This window comes from Thalassophryne amazonica, unplaced genomic scaffold (assembly GCF_902500255.1).
Source record: "Thalassophryne amazonica unplaced genomic scaffold, fThaAma1.1, whole genome shotgun sequence".
NCBI lineage: Eukaryota > Metazoa > Chordata > Actinopteri > Batrachoidiformes > Batrachoididae > Thalassophryne > Thalassophryne amazonica.
Genome location: NW_022986231.1, coordinates 1,229,083 through 1,245,819, shown reverse-complemented (window position 1 = coordinate 1,245,819; position 16,737 = coordinate 1,229,083). Strand labels below are relative to the sequence as shown.

Genomic DNA, 16,737 nt, shown 5'->3' with positions numbered 1-16,737 from the left:
TGTTAGCAAGTTTTTCATGGAGGTAGCGAATGGGTCTGACTACGAGCGGTATCACCTGAATATGAAAGCTGGTGATGACCAGCTTTCATATTCAGGTGATACCGCAAGTTTGCATGTTTATATACATATATATAATAAACGAATTATTAACCTCACTTGCTTGGCTTGTATGTGAATATCAGTCCTCAGTGTTTTACATTCAGCCCATACTTACACCTTGCGCTCAGTTAATCATCCTTTAATATCATATTGTTGTGGTGTTGTTTTAAAACCATTTTTATGCCAATAATATATGTCGTCCTGAACATTATTCATACCCTTGTTAATTTTTTTTTTTTTTGCGATAAAATTAATGCATTTTGTCAAGTTAGTTATGTGACCAACAAGTGAAAGAATAACAATACAAAATTCAAGAAATTCTTCATTTCAGGTTTATTTTATTCATGGATTAAAAAAAAAAGTTCAAAATTATTCATACCCTAGGTTTACTGTGTCCAATGTCTTTCTTTAGTAGTCAATAGCATAGCCTTTGTTTTTTATGATTGCTTCTAGATGATTTTTGTTTGTGGCCACAAGTTTCCAGCATGTCTCCTGTAGGATGTTGGCCCACTCTTCCATGGTGAAAGCCTCAAGCTGGGTCAGGTTGGTCGGTTTCTTAGCCATCACACTGGTCTTCAACTATCGCCACAAGTTCTCAATCAGATTCAGATCAGGACTCTGAATTGGCCTTCTAGGACATTGACATCATTGTCCTTGAACCATTTCTCCACTACCATGGTGGTATATTTTGGCTCATTATCCTGCTGGTACTTCAGTTGAATCTCCTCCTTCTCAGCCTGTATGTAGCAAACAAATTCATTTTCTGAAAAGACATTTTTACTTTAAGTTCACTCAATGAACATTGAATTTCTAATGTTTGGGCCTGAGTTACAAAGATCCCACATGAGTGCTAAAATGCACTGGCAATTTCAAACTTGCGCACTAGGCCGCAGACAATTGTGTAATTTTGTAGTAATTTCCGAAGAGTATTCAGCAATTGCTAGCAGACTTGTAACTGATGCAGACATCACAAAGGAAATGAGGATTCTGCACGTGTTAATGGCCATAAACTCAAAATGAAATCAGCCACTGGCAGCTATGAGAATTTTACGTTTTTATGCACAGGTAAGACCTTTCAAAAATCGAGCTGGCCACACACTGATGAAAAAATAATACTGACATTTTTGGTCTTGACAGCTCTGTAAAAGCGGCAAGCAGGATACAGTGGCAACAAGATGCACTTTCCTTTTTGCCTCATACAGTAACATTAATTATCCCATTAGCTTCTGCTTGCTAACACATCATTTGTGCTATTTGAATAAATTTTTCTCTGTTGTGAAAAGCCGACCCCAAAACAGAATTCTCAGCCTTCACCTGGAGGAAGAGTAGCTCCACTTGTAAGTTTTTTTTGTACCTTCGTGCGCATGCGTGAGTTTTTTCACGCCTGTCGGTTGCATCATTCGCCTGTGAGCACGCTTTGAGTGAGCACTGGTCCTCCCCCCTCGTCGGATTTTCATTGTGAAGAAAATGTCTGAACTGCTGGAGCAGCGCTGCATCAAATTTTTCCAGAAACTGTGAGAAACAGCCAGGTGGAAACCTTTCGGAAACTTCAGATGGCTTTCGGTGAAGATCTTATGGGCATCACACAGATTAAGGAGCATTACAACCGGAATAAAGATGGCCCACAGCGGCTGAGGGCGCGCCGCGCTTTGAGCGGCCATCGACAGGCTGAAACGACCAGATCATTTCCAAAGTGAAGGCTATGTTGATCCGGGACGTCGTCTGACTACCAGAGGAATGGCAAGAGAGGTGGACATAGCACTTTTTCGGCACATTACACTGTTACAGGAGATTTTGTAATGAAAGACGTGGGGCGGAATTCGCGCGTCAGGATGGAGCCGCTAATGGCGCAGAACAAAAAGCACCTCCGTGTTGGAAGTCTCAAGGGACATGCCCAGCTCTTCCACCATTCGGAAGATTCAGACGGCCTTGGGTGGCTTTTCAGTCGAGTGAGTATCCGAGAAATTGTCGAAGAGCTGGGCATGCCACAACATGTCCTGTGAGACAAACACGGAGGTGCTTTTGTCCCACGCCATTAGCGGCTCCGTGGCGAATGCCTCCGCACGTCTTTTCATGACAAAAACTCCCGTAACAGTGGAATGTGCCGAAAAAGTGGTATGTCCACATCTGCCAATTCTGTAGTAGTCAGACGACGTCCCGGATCAACACAGCGTTCAGTTTGGAAATGATCTGGTCATTTCAGCCTGCCGCTCAGAGCGCGGCGCGCCCTCCGCCATTGTGCGCCGTCTTTACACTGGCTGTACCACTCCTTAATCTGTGTGATACCCATAAAATCGTCCCTGAATGCCATCTGAAGTTTCCAAATGGTTTCCACCTGGCTGTCTCTCACAGTTTCTGGAAAAATTTGATGCAGCGCTGCTCCAGCCGTTCAGACATTTTCCTCACAATGAAAATCCGATGAGGGGGGAGGACCAGTGCTCACTCAAAATGTGCTCACAGGCGAATGACGCAACCGACAGGCGTGAAAAAAAACTCACGCATGCGCACGAAGGTTCAAGCTTGGCTGATGCAAGCGCACATGATTCAAATCCATAAGGTTATGCCAAAAAATTAAAAGATCCAATACTTTTTCTAACAGACCTCGTACATTAGTCAGGAAATATGGTAGTTACAGTGACACTGGAACAAGGAATCAGAATTCTCCAATTGTGGAACTGATGCAGTCCTCAGATCAGATGTGGGGCCGTTCCTCCCCAATCAGCACATCGTTTCCACTCAGCAGTTAAAATTAACATCTTTCATGTGTGTGCAGAGATGTGGAATTTATGAACACTGTATGGAGCTAAATCCAGGGCCAAAAGTTTTGTAATCTGAAAATAAATAAATAAATAGAAAAAATACATTTTGAAACTGAAAATTCAATGTTTGTTCTTGAATTTTCTAATTTAAAAAAAGTATTATTAAAATAAAATAAGTGTTAGATATATATTTTCAGTTTAAATATACTTTTGATTCAGCACTAATTATTTTGATCAAATAATTTATTTTTATTTTTTACTCTGAAATATATTTTAACATGTGATGTCATTTTATCAGTTGCAGGATAAAATTTTCAGAATCAAATCTTATCTTTGTTTCATATTCTTTTTTCACCTTCAGATCTTATTTTTTTTATTTTCAAACTTTGGCCCCATTCTGACGTGGGAGGGCGTGGTTTCGATTGAGGGGCGTGGAATTGTGAGAGACAGCAGCGCAATCAGTCCTCACATGATGTTGCTTTCAGGAAACGTGGGTACTTTGATAGATAATGACAACACTTTTCTCTCCACTGTGTTGTCTTGATACCTGTAAATAAAGTGATACTAAGGACAAAGATGTCTATTACAAGTAATTCTAGACCTCTCTGGTCATTTTGATGTATAAAAACTGGAAAATATGCCAGACTGTAATGTTTAACACCTATACCTAAAAAAAACAAAAAAAAAACTGATGTGTCCCAAATCCACACAAGACTGAATGTTTTCATGTGACGTATCGGTTTACGTCATTTTGTGCCCCACGGTCATTCTGGATTACGATGCAGTGGCCACTGTGACACGGGACAAAACTGTAGACCTGCACAAGGCTAGGATGGGCTACAGGACAACAGGCAAGCAGCTTGGTAGAAGACAACAACTGTTATGATTATTTATTAGAAAGTGGAAGAAACACAAGATGACTGTCAATCTCCCTCGGTCTGGGATTCCATGCAAGATCTCACTTTGTGGGGTAAGGATGATTCTGAGAAAGCTCAGAACTACACAGGAGGACCTGGTCAATGACTGAAGAGAGCTGGGACCCAGTCACAAAGATTACATTAGTAACGCATGAGGCTGTCATGTTTTAAAATCCTGCAGGGCAGCAGGTCCCCCTGCTCAAGCCAGCACATGTCCAGGCCCATTTGAAGTTCACCAGTGGACCATCTGGATGATCCAGAGGAGGCATGGGAGAAGGTCATGTGGTCAGATGAGACTAGAATAGAGCTTTTTGGAATCAACTCCACTTATCATGTTTAGAGGATGAGAACAACCCCAAGAAAACCATCCCAACCGTGAAGCATGGGGGTGGAAACATCATACTCTGGGGGTGCTCTTCTGCAAAGGAGACAGGACGACTGCACCGTATTGAAGGGAGGATGGGTGGGGTCATGTATTGAGAGATTTTGCCAAACAACCTCCTTCCCTCAGTAAGAGCACTCAAGATGGATCATGGCTGGGTCTTCTAGCATGACAATGACCCCAAACACACAGCCAGGGTAAATAAGGAGGGGCTCCGTTAGAGCATATCAAGTTCCTGGAGTGGCCTGGCCAGTTCTCCAGACTGAACTCCATAGAAAATCTTTTGGCGGGAGCTGAAACTCCAAACCTGAAAGATCTAGAGAAGATCCTGTATGGAGGAGTGGACCAAATCCCTGCTGCAGTGTGTGCAAACCTGGTGAAAACCTACAGTAAACGTTTGACCTCGTTAAATGCAAACAAAGGCTACTGTACCAAATATTAACATTGATTTTCACAGGTGTTCAAATATTTATTTCAGCAGTAACATACAAATAAATTATAAAAAAAAATAATAATTAAAAAAGAAAATCATACATTGTGATTTCTGATTTTTTTTTTTTTTTTTAGATTATGTCTCTCACAGTGGACATGCACCTACGATGAAAATTTCAGACCCCTCGATGATTTCCAAGTGGGAGAACTTGCAAAATCGCAGGGTGTTCAAATACTTATTTTCCTCACTGTATGTGTCCCTCAACACCCAGAACCTTCAGCATTTCTGGAAAGATATCATCAACGCCTGGGGCGTTGCCACTGTGGAGTTGTCTGACTACCTCAGTAACTACCACCAGGGAAATTGATGATAATCCTCCATCAGCTTCCGCTCTGCCCCTACTATAGAGGGCGCTCCAGTCTGATGCAGGAGTTCCTCAAAGTGTTCCTTCCAATTACTGTATTGGGCCAGTACAGTAGTAATAATAATAATAATATTTTAGGTGTGTGATTTATTTCTTATGTGTGTCACACAGTAAAATATTTCAACATCAAACAGATCAGACACTACAGCGAAGTGATACTGATGGAACTTACATATTCTTTGACATTTTTGGTCTTGACAGCTTTGTAGGAGTAGTAGGCGGGATACAGAGTGCCAAACACCAACCTGCAAGCAGACAGAAACGCCTTAAATCAAACTCACCAAAACAAACACGCAGACAGATCACTGACATACAGCTCATCAATTTCAGAACATCAGAGGCCCGTTTCTGACAACACAGAAGGTCGGTGCTCGAACCACAAACATAGAAATTCACAATAAAACATATTTTGTCTTCCTTTACTCAAATTGTTATTGAGAGTCCACAGGAAATCACAGGAATTTTTAGACATTTAACTTTATCAGCAGAGATTAAGTTTTTTTTTTTTTTTTTTTTTTTTGTCAGCACCTGAACCAGTGACGCATGAAGCTAAACAAAAACCTGAGCTTTCTTGTAGTGAGGAGCTGAAGCCACCAGGGGGAGATCTTGGAGACCTGCTCCATGGATTTTTTGTACTTGTGTGTATTTTGATACTGATGCTTTTTTATCCTCACGTAAATGACATTTTCAATGCATGACTTATTCCTTTCTTTTGTCCTCAGTCTGCTGCTACACACCCCTGTCCAGTGGCGGCAATAATGCACAAACAGAATGCAAACCACTATTAAAGTAAGACGAAGAAGAGAGCTATATTTTGCTGTTAAAATGATGACAAAACCATTCGGGCTAGTGGACAGCTGCAGCAGATAATGTAACATTTGCTAATGCTGCTTCAAATAATATCACAACACCTTGATGTTTCATGTAGTGGAACACAATTAGCTAGTTGATACAACACAAAGACTCCAGGGGCCACATTCATCAACACACAGATTAGCACTTAAACTGTGTGTACGAATATTTCTCTGCAAAGTGTGGAATTTATCAACTTGGACTCTGAAAATGTTAAAATATTTGCCCACCACCTAGTGGTAGAAAAGGAAAGCTGCATGCAAGCTCATCCACAAACATTCCCCACATCAGTCTCACAGAAGTCAATTCTCTTAACTGATCAACAACAGTTACGGACTCGTGCTTATGAATGGTGTCGCCTGTTTGGTCTAAATTTCACGTACCAAATTTCTGTTGCTACGACAACATTTAAAACCTTTTCTATGCACCGTTTGATAATCAAGAGCCCTGGTTTTTAATTTGAGCCCAACAATATCTTTTTAATTTTTTGAGGGCCAAGTACAGATATTAGTTTCTAAAAAAAAAAAAAAAAAAACACTTGACAGTACTGATATATACGTTAAAAAATTTTCAGTGATTCCTAACATTTTGTCATCAGCAATTATGACAAAGAAATGGAACTGTGTCGTGATGTTTTACAGTTTGAAAATAGACTTTATTATAATAAACTATAAATATAACCAACACATGTCACACTGTACAGAGCCATGATTCTGTTTCGGCTCAATCCAGACGCAAGCACACAAAGGAACACAGAAGCACAGATGTAAACCAAAGTCTATTCATTACCATATGTTCCTAAAGATCATAATGAGTCCAAGAAACCAAAGCAGAGTGCAGGGGACACACAGGAGCAAAAACACCAGAGAGCACAGCAAACCAATGTGAGAACACACAGTATTCGTACAGTGCATCCCAAAAGTATTCACAGCGCTTCACTTTTTCTACATTTTATGTTACAGCATAATCCATAATGGAGTAAATTCATTTTCCCCCTCAATATTCTACTCACAAAACCCCATAACAACAGGAAAGAGAGTTTTTTTGTTTTGTTTTTTAAGTTTTTAGAAATTTATAATTTACAGATGATGGAGGCCAAGGTGCTCATTGGGACCTTCAAAGCAGCAGAAATGTTTCTGTACCCTTCCCCAGATTTGTACCTCAAGACAATCCTGTCTTGGAGGTTCCTTTGACTTCATGCTTGGTTTGTGCGCTGACATGCACTGTCAACTGGGGGACTTTATATCTAGACGGGTGTGTGCCTTTCCAAATCAACTGTCCAATCAACTGAATTAACATTTATCCCAGGTGGACTCCAATTAAGCTGTAGAAACATCTCAAGGATGATCAGTGGAACCAGGATGCACCTGAGCTCAATTTTGAACTTCTAGCAAAGGCTGTAAATACTTATGTACACGTGATTTCTTTTTTATAAATTTGCAAATATTTTAGAAAAACCTTTTTCACATTGTGATTATGGGGTATTGTGTATAGAATTTTAAGGGAAAAAAATGACTTGTCCATTTTGGAATAAGGCTGTAACATAAAATGTGGAGAAAGTGAAGGGCTGTGAATACTTTCCGGGTGCACTGTACAAGGGAAAAAAGAGAATATTCCTGCAGCAGAAAAGACGAAGGGCAGAACTAAAAATACGATGAGGGATTATTAAGTGAAGACAGGTGCACCAATATCAGCTACATCAAAAACATGAAGAAAGAATCAGACAGAGAAATGTAAAAAAAGAACACCAGAGGGAGCCACAGACCAGAAAGAAAGTTAAATCTTAACAGAGTGGATGATCCAAACACAAACAATTGTAAGGTGAGATAAACCTTACAACAGAGAGGAGGTGAATCAGCAAGTACAAGACTCTAAACAGAGGAACAATAGCCCCCCAAGATCACAAGAAAAACAAAGGCATTTCAAGTTAACCCTATAGTCAGATTAGCATCAAATAGGGGCAACAACCATTTGGTGTTTGTCACATTGTGGGCACTCTGGGGCATGCCCATATCATGGTTACAGAAGTTTGGTAGATATTGTACAGGGCAAGCAGACACTGTAGCTGTGAGCTTTTCCTCAATAAAATGTGTCACAGTGATGCTCCTGTATTCATAGTTAGCTTGCCATCATCCAGTTAGGGGTAAGATGTCTTGTCAATTAGGTCAAAAGGTATAATCTGGTTACAAAAACAGGTATTTTAAATTGAAAGTAAGGGTGGCCGTTACAATGGCATCATAGTCTTCACTGGTGTGACAGTCTGCCATGATATGGATTGTGCAATATCATCAACATGTTGAAAGGTAGAACGTGCCATTCATCAAAGAGAAGCAGAGTTGGATGGTACATTTTACCTTTCAACATGTTGATATTGGACAATCCACATCATGTGATATGTTCACTTTTCAACTCGTGCAAATATTCTTACAATTGCATGAATGGAAAACACTCAGACCCTTGTCAATTGACATTTTACTTAAAATTACACACTCAATTCTTCTCAGAACAGGAAGTGGAGAGCAGCAGGGCAAAGGCAACTGTTAGACCACCCCACCCCCACCCCCCAGGGGTGAGCTGCACACTGAGCAGAGCAAGAGTTGCGTTTGTCTGGACGGCACCACTGTTTTCTTTATTCTAGAGAAAAATAAATAAATAAATCATGGCAGAAATCGTCTGTGAAAGGACCGTGCACACTGGATTTACACTTCTCACATCATGTAAAGGTATTCATGAAAAACTAATGTTGTTAAATAGTATACAAATAATGAATGTTTGAGTGCAATGTTAAGAATATTTTATTAAGTGAAAAATGAAATGTTCCATTCAATGAGGTGAAATATTCTTTCCATTGCATGAATGAAAAACATTCATTATTTGTTTTATATAATACCTAAAACAGATCCTTGTCATCTGATATTTTACTCATTTATAAACAAGAGAAGAGGGACTTATATTTTGGTGTGTGTCAAGAGGTTCCAAACAGTCCAACATGAACTTAAAGCAGTCCAACCCAATCTAAAATTGTTCTCAGTCAACTTGCAAATAATGACGATGTCGTCTGTATCTGATGCTGTACATCAACTTCTTTGTGTACAAACTGCCGTCTGCCTTCCTCAAGCCAGCGAAAAATAACATTTATTGAGCTTTTCATCTGACAGCGCTTCTACTTCAGCTACAGACGTCCCAGTGAACACTGCAAATGCCTCCAGACAGCTTACGCGTACAAGATTTTGTTTTGTTTTTTGTTTTGTTTTTTGTATTAGAAGAATGAGCACCGTCAATAAGCTCGTTCAAATCTTCGTCTGTCACCAAAACAAACCCCATCATGTATGTTTGTAAATGAAGTGCCATTGTCGTGTCAAAGGTTGCGAGAATATTAGTGTGAGTGCGCAGTCCGTCAATGCTTAACTGCTGCATGCACACAAATGCAATACATTGTGCTTTTATGTTAAAGTGTTTGCGGCATGCAGTGGTGCAAAACGTATGAAACCAAATTGCACAGTAATGAAACAAAATTGCAAATGGGACAAATGATCAATATCACGTGACATACAAACCACCAATCAAATGACAAAGATCTATTTAGGTGTTATATAAACTGAAATGTAAAATACATGACATACAGGGGAGCAAATGGTGACTGTCACGTGACATACAAACCACCAATCAAATGACAAGGATACATTTAAGCTTCAGAAATCCTCCTGTCATTTAACATTCAGACCAAGTGATTCAAGCCAAGAAAAAGACCGCTGTTAGCAAAAGGACATGAAAAATCACCACCACCATTCATTTAAAGACACAGCAGACAAACAGCGTGGAATTCTGAATTCTCCCATAAAACAAACCCTTTGAGGAGCACGGACTGATTTAACTTAAGGTAAACAAATGTGGTCCAGCCTGTAGTTACACACAATGGGCCTCATGTATCAATGTTGCGCACTTGTGGCGTAAATTTACGGCGTAAACTTGAAATACACCAAAGTTGCCGTGACATGTATCAAGCAGTGCGCACCTGCCCATTTCTGGCGTACGCCTGACGTGATCTTGATAAATGCGGCGGGTGGAAACGATCGTAATTATAATAAACACGCCCATAAATATTCAGACTCCGCTTCAGACACACCCTCATTTTGGAAGCCGGGAGACGGCAATAAAAAGAACTCCACCAATCATGACGCGTGCCAATAGAGCGTCAAAAGCGGCCGTTGTATCAATTGTTTTGTAGTATATAATCAATAAAGTGTTACGTGGTCCCTCATTAATCGCTGGAGTTACGTTGTAAAAAAAATAGCCCGTAATATGCGAAACCGCGACGTAGTCAGCGTTATTTTTTTACAATTATTGACGTTTCAAAGCTGTAAAACCCCTCACTACACAGTTTATACACTTTCTCAATCAAGCATGAACATTTTCTCACTTTTCTCTCGTGTGTAAACACTCTCAAAGTTCAAACCTTAGTAGGAAAATAATACCAAACTGTTTCAGGCCCAAACATTTGTTTGAGAAATAAAAATAGAAAGTTTTCCTATAAATAATTATGATGGCATTTACGAGGTCTATTAGACAATAAACCGACCCTTTTATTTTTAACTATATGGATTTGAATGACGTGCGATTCCACCAATCATGCTTGAACCCTCGTGCGCATGCGTGAGTTTTTTCACGCGTGTCGGTGATGTCATTTCCTTGTGGGCAGGCCTTGAGTGAGATGTGGTCCCGCCCTCTCGGCTGAATTCCTTTGTTTCACACGCTGCTCGAGACTGCGCGCGTTGCTTTATCAAAATTTTTTCTGGACCTGTCAGGAATATCCGAGTGGATACTATTCGAGAAATTAAGCTAGTTTTCGGTGAAAAGTTTAACGGCTGATGAAAGATTATGGGGTGTTTCTGTCGGTGTAAGGACTTCCCACAGAGCGGGACGTCCTGCAGCGCTTCCAGGCGCAGTCGTCGGCCTGTTTCGACCTGAAAACATCCTAATTAAGGCTTAATTCACCCAGGACGTCATGAGAGAACGGAGAAGATTCAGAAGAGGCCGGCATGAGGACTTTATGCGGACATTCCACTGTTTAAGGACATTTTTAATGAAAGACGTGCGTGCAAATTCACTGAGTCGTTTCCGTGACGACTTGGTGAATCTGTGTGCGCCGCGACAGAAAAACACCTCCGTGTTGAAAACCATTTGTAAAATTCAGGCGGCTTTGATGGCTTTCAACAAGTGAGTAACTGAGAAATTGTTTAACAGCTTGGACATGTTCCAACTTGCCCGTTAAGGTTTCCAACGGAGGTGTTTTTCCTGTCGCGACCCCCCGCGGTCGGGTCCGGCCCGACATGCGACTCTGCCCGCATGTTCTTTCATTACAAAATGTCCGTTAACAATGGAATGTCCGAATAAACTCCTGATGCCGACTTCTTCTGAAAGTTCTCCGTTCTCTGACGACTTACTGGGTCAACAGAGCCTGAAATGTGTAAGTTTTCAACTTGAAATGGCAAGACGCTGCCGCCTCGAAGCGCAGATCGCCGTCAGGCGCCGTGGGCCGTCCTTACGGCGACACTACCAGACCAAAATCTCTCATCAGCCGTTAAAATTTTTTACCGAAAACCAGCTGAATTTATCGAATGGTGTCCACTCAGTTGTGCCTTACAGCTTTGAAAAAATTTTTATCAAACAAAGCAGCAGTCTCTGAGCCATTCCTAAACAATGAAAAAACGACGAGAGGGTGGGCGACTCCTCACTCAAAGACTGCCCACAGGCGAATGACGTAACCGACAGGCGTGAAAAAACTCTTGCATGCCCACGAGGGTTCAAGCATGTCTGATGTAATCACACGTGATTCAAATCCATATGGTTTTTGAAAAAAATAATAAGGTCGGATACTTTTCTAACAGACCTCGTAGAACTAACGAATTAATTTTAACGATCAATGAACGAGGTCGGACACATAAGAATTATTAATAGTGACTCACCAGTATTTCACAGATCGCGCCTCTGCGTCCTGACGCTGCGGCCTTTTTCCCACTCACACCTGGCTGCAGGTGTTTGTTTCCGAGTGACAAACAGTTATGAGTAGTTGTTGGCGCTCTTTTCTCTTCTGGGCAACAAGATTCTTATAAACAGATACGCAGAACACAGAACACTGTAAAAAAAAAAAAAAAAAAAAAAGGCATGCAAAATTGGACTAATACTCCGCGAGACTCCAAGGCCACGACAGGTGAACGGTGTTATACTGAGGGACCACTGTATTCTCTTTTCACATGTCAATAATTCTTGACATGTGGATATTTGCTCGCTCAATTAATAAGACACGCCTAATCTGTCAGATTTCTTTATTTTTTAAATGTATTTCTGTATTTATTTTATTGTGACAACCGAATGGAGACGACAAAACCTGGTTGCAGCGCGGGTGAATTAAGGGAATGATGAAACTACAGTTATTATCAATTTCACTGTCTAAAACGATCACACCACATGAAGTTAAGCTCAGCGCTGCTCGGCTCCAGGCCTCGAAGTCTGGAGAAAAAGGCGAGCAGCGCTTCTTTGTGGTCAGCGCTGTGACCACGGATCGTGCTCCATAAACAATCCCGCAAAGGCGGGATTTGTATTGATTATTATGTAGTATAATCAGGAAAGTGTTATTTATGTAACATATGCATTGATTTGTATAATAGGCACTGCTGTTTATCATGTTGATCATCTTCATTTTATGTGGATTCCAGCGCTGGTTCATTTTGGTGTCTAATTTACGCCACCTCTCGACCTGGTGTATATTTCAGCGTAGCGTACGCCAACGACCACATTGATAAATGCCAAGTAGCGCAGCCGTTTTGGCGTACACCCCATATACGCTCAAATATCGCCGTACGCAACGTTGATACATGAGGCCCATTAAGACCACAGACACCAGCAACTCAACATTCACTGGCACACAGTCTCGTCAGCAGCAGGCCGAGCACCAACAACCACATCACTATTTTCCTGCTGTTGCTATAGAAACAGCAATGCAGCCAAAGCTCTGTAATTCTGTCCTCATGTCTTTGTCTCTCTCTGACACACACGAGGCTGAGGTGACAAACAACACAACACACCCACTGACAAGCAAAAAAAAAAAAAAAAAAATCCACTAAAATAATAAAGAACCTTCAAAGTAACTTACAGCTGTGCTCAAAGGTTTACATACTCTGGCAGAATTGATTTTATTTATTTATTTATTTTTTTGGCCATTTTTCAGAGAATTACAAATGACTGCACGAAAACGTTTTTTCCCCACTCATGGTTAGTGGTTGGGTGAAGCCATTTATTGTCAAACTGTGTTTACTCTTTTTTAAATCATAATGATAACAGAAACTAACCAAATGACCCTGATCAAAAGTTTGCATCCCCCTGTTCGTCGTACCGTGTGTTGCCCCTTTTAACATCAATGACAGCTTGGAGTCTTTTGTGGTCGTTGTGACATGGGCAACTTACACATCTGTGATGGCACCATCCATGCTGAAAGGTACATCCAGGTTTTGGAGCAACACATGCTGCCATCCAAGCAATGTCTTTTTCAGGGACGTCCCTGTTTATTTCAGTAAGACAATGCCAAGCCACATTCTGCACATTACAACAGCGTGGCTTCGTAGAAACAGAGTGCAGGTACCAGACTGGTCTGCAGTCCAGACCTGTCGGCCACTGACCATGTGTGGCGCATTATGAAGCGCAGAATACGACAACGCAGACCTCGGAGTGTTGAACAATTGAAGTCGTACATCAAGCAAGAATGGGAAAGAATTCCACCTACAAAGCTTCAACAATTAGTGTCCTCAGTTCCTAAACACTTGAGTGTTGTTAGAAGGAAAGATGATGTAACACAGTGGTAAACATACCACTGTCCCAGCTTTTTTGAAACATGTTGCAGGCATCCATTTCAAAATGAGCAAATATTTGCACAAAAACAATAAAGTTTATCAGTTTGAACATTACATATCTTGTCTTTGTGGTGTATTAAATTGAATATAGGTTGAAGAGGATTTGCAAATCATTGTATTCTGTTTTTATTTACATTTTACACAACGTCCCAACTTCATTGGAATTGGGGTTGTAATTCATAAAGAACGCAGGACGTCTTATTTTGGGATTAAAAGAAAGTTTTAGTCTGCTGTAGTTTCACAAGAGGTAAGGAATCGGATCAATAAGTGGAATCGATATATAAAATCTTATCAATAGCCATCCCTATTAGTGACTTTAACCCGCACAAAGGTGACTCACGATTGACATTTTTAAATGGCTTTGACACGGGTTAAGAAGCAGACTTTCCGCTTCTGAAAAGCAGTGAAGCAGAGGGTCTGCAATCAACGCGAAGAAATGAGAATTTTCCCAATAAACACCCTCAAAAACAACGCTGAAGGACTGATAAGGGAATTGTTAAGCAAGAAGGCTACTGATGTCGGTGGATCAAATCATTTCTGAACGATTCTCAAAAAGAACCGGTTCTCTGAGTGTGGCACTAATTTCAAGAAGTTCAAAATTTAGCAAAAATAGCGTGGGGCGATTTGTGTACAAAATACTACAAGGATGTTAGAGGCATATTATCCAAGGTTCTGGCAGCTACAAGTACAGGACAGGCTACGTGCAACAGAGCAGGTTCCACTGAGAAAACCCTTGGCAGATGTAAAAAGGTTTTTACCTCCACCAAGGAGGTTATGTTTTCAGTCATATCCATCCGTTTGTTGGTTGGTAGGATGGTTTGGTTGGTTGTTAGCAGGATTACTCAAAAATCCTCAATGGATTTCAATGAAATTTTTACCAGGGGTGTATCTTGGCCTAACTTAGAAGTCATTAAATTTTGGTAATGATCCGGATCCAGTAAACCCACAATCCAGATCCAGTAATTTTTTTTAAGGATTCGTTATCATTGCAGGATAGGGCCAATTTCAACATTTTTTGCATCTACCTTCATGAAGACTGGTCACAAAGGCTGACGTCAGAGATCCTATGGCCTTGGCGGAGGTCTGCGCTCTGAGTGCTTCTAGTTTAACATCTGTTTCCTCCAATTCCTTCAGAAGAACATCATATACGTGGCTCAATAGTTGAATAATCAATGAAATTTCTATATAAAAATCTTTGTGGCTCATTATTCATGGTTTTATTATTTTCTTGTGACTGCTCTATAATGTATTAGGGGAAGTGGAGGTCTCGTGGTTAAGCGTTGGGCTTTATACCAGAAGATCCTAGGTTCAAACCCCAGCCTGACTGGAAAATAGCCAACAGCCCTTGAGCAAGGTCCTTAATCCCCTAGCTGTGTCGTGAGCGCCTTGCATGGCCGCACCTTGACATTGGTGTGTGGGTGAATGTGAGGCATAATTGTAAACGCGCTTTGAGCGTCTGATGCAGATGGAAAAGTGCTATATAAATGCAGTCCATTTCTGATCAAAATGTTATGATTGTTGAAGAAAATCATGTTATAATTTCCCATCCCATTCAGATTTTGTAGCAAAATACAACAGTTGATCAAAGTTTTATTTTTTTGACCAATCAAATGATTTATTATGAAATCATCATAACACACACATTAAAAGACAGTATTAACACTGACTATTTGTTTCATTTCTTGAAGATTGTTCGTACATGTCTGCCATATAAGGACATGCAGTGTCGCTATGGTAACTTTTCTGTGCATTGCTCCGGTTCAATTAAAAGCCGTGTATTTAAGATGAAAGTAGCATGTGGACACTGCATATTTTACATGATTCTCCTTTGTTGACTGAGCTTCATTCATGAAGTCAGTGGTGTGACTTAGTAGCACAGGGCAGGTCATTGTAATCAATCAACAGCGGCTCAGTTATGTAACACACAAAACTGAAAAAACAGTCAATCTTGTCAAACACTTTTAATCACTAGACCAACAACATTTTTAACTAGACACTGGTGCAGCAGGGGAAAATATCAAGTAGACATATATCAAAAGTTACTGGTCCATGTCTTCGGACCAGTGGATTTCTCTACCTCTGCAGAGTCTGCAATCAACACTGAGAAATGATCATTTTCCTGATAAACACCCTCAAAAACAATGGCCGCTCTGGCGTAACGTGAACTGAAGGACTGATAAGAGAATCGTTGAACAAAAGTCTATTGACGTCGGTGGATCTAATCTTTTTTTTTTTTTTTTTTTTTTTTGATTCTTGAAAAGAACCGGTTCCACCCCTGTTCCTCCCTGACTGCAGCTGGGACAGACGCTGGACACAGTGATTCAGGTTTCACAGGTTATAGGACTTTAAAAGGCTACTGATAATATAAATAAGATTTATAACTGTGTATTTTCACACAAAAACACGTTATAAACATGAACCACACACACTGACTGTCCCCACAGTGTACAAGAGCGTGCACAACACTGACTCTTCTGAGCCAGCCTGTCCCGTTTACATTCCCAGTCTGTCCACATGTGCATGTTTTATTTCTACGTGTGCACGTACCACCCTGTCGAACTGTCACCCTCACCACATTTAGAAACAGCCGTACTCACGACTCACCATGTTCATGCTGAACACACACACATGCACGCACACGATACATTTGGACTTTCTCAAAAGAAAGTCATGTTGTGAATGTGCTCAGGCTGGGAATGTGGAGTGCAGTGTGAGCACAGGCCAGCAGGGGGCAGGGACGCGGGACAAGCCTGCTCTGGCACAGTGCACGGTAACCAGGCCAAGTGTGACCACACCCTCAGACATTTCCAGGGCTTGATACACTTTTCATTTTCTCACTCTGCTCTGTTTACAGTTCCTGTCTGTGAAAGCAAGACGCTCAGGCGCGCCGAGCTGGCAGCCGAGGCGCAACAAAATGGCTGGAATGTAAAGGTCGAGCAGTCAAGACGGGCTGCAGAGCATTTA

The 16,737-nt window shown here is 41.0% G+C and overlaps 1 protein-coding gene across 2 annotated transcripts in view; it reads right to left on the bottom strand.

Moving 5' to 3' along the window:
• Positions 1-16,737, bottom strand: part of LOC117505613 (receptor expression-enhancing protein 3-like) — a 95,062-nt gene that overhangs the window by 64,741 nt on the left and 13,584 nt on the right. Inside the window, exons 1-2 of one of the 2 annotated variants that reach the window (XM_034165196.1) lie at positions 14,799-14,833; positions 5,187-5,259 (exon numbers count right to left, since the gene is read on the bottom strand). Coding sequence is in view for 1 of the 2 variants with exons in the window: in XM_034165195.1 (XP_034021086.1) it covers positions 5,187-5,259 (73 nt within the window). In the remaining variant the exon portion in view is untranslated. Of the gene's footprint in view, positions 1-5,186; positions 5,260-14,798; positions 14,834-16,737 lie in introns of those variants that run through there. The other variant, XM_034165195.1, reaches the window with a different exon arrangement.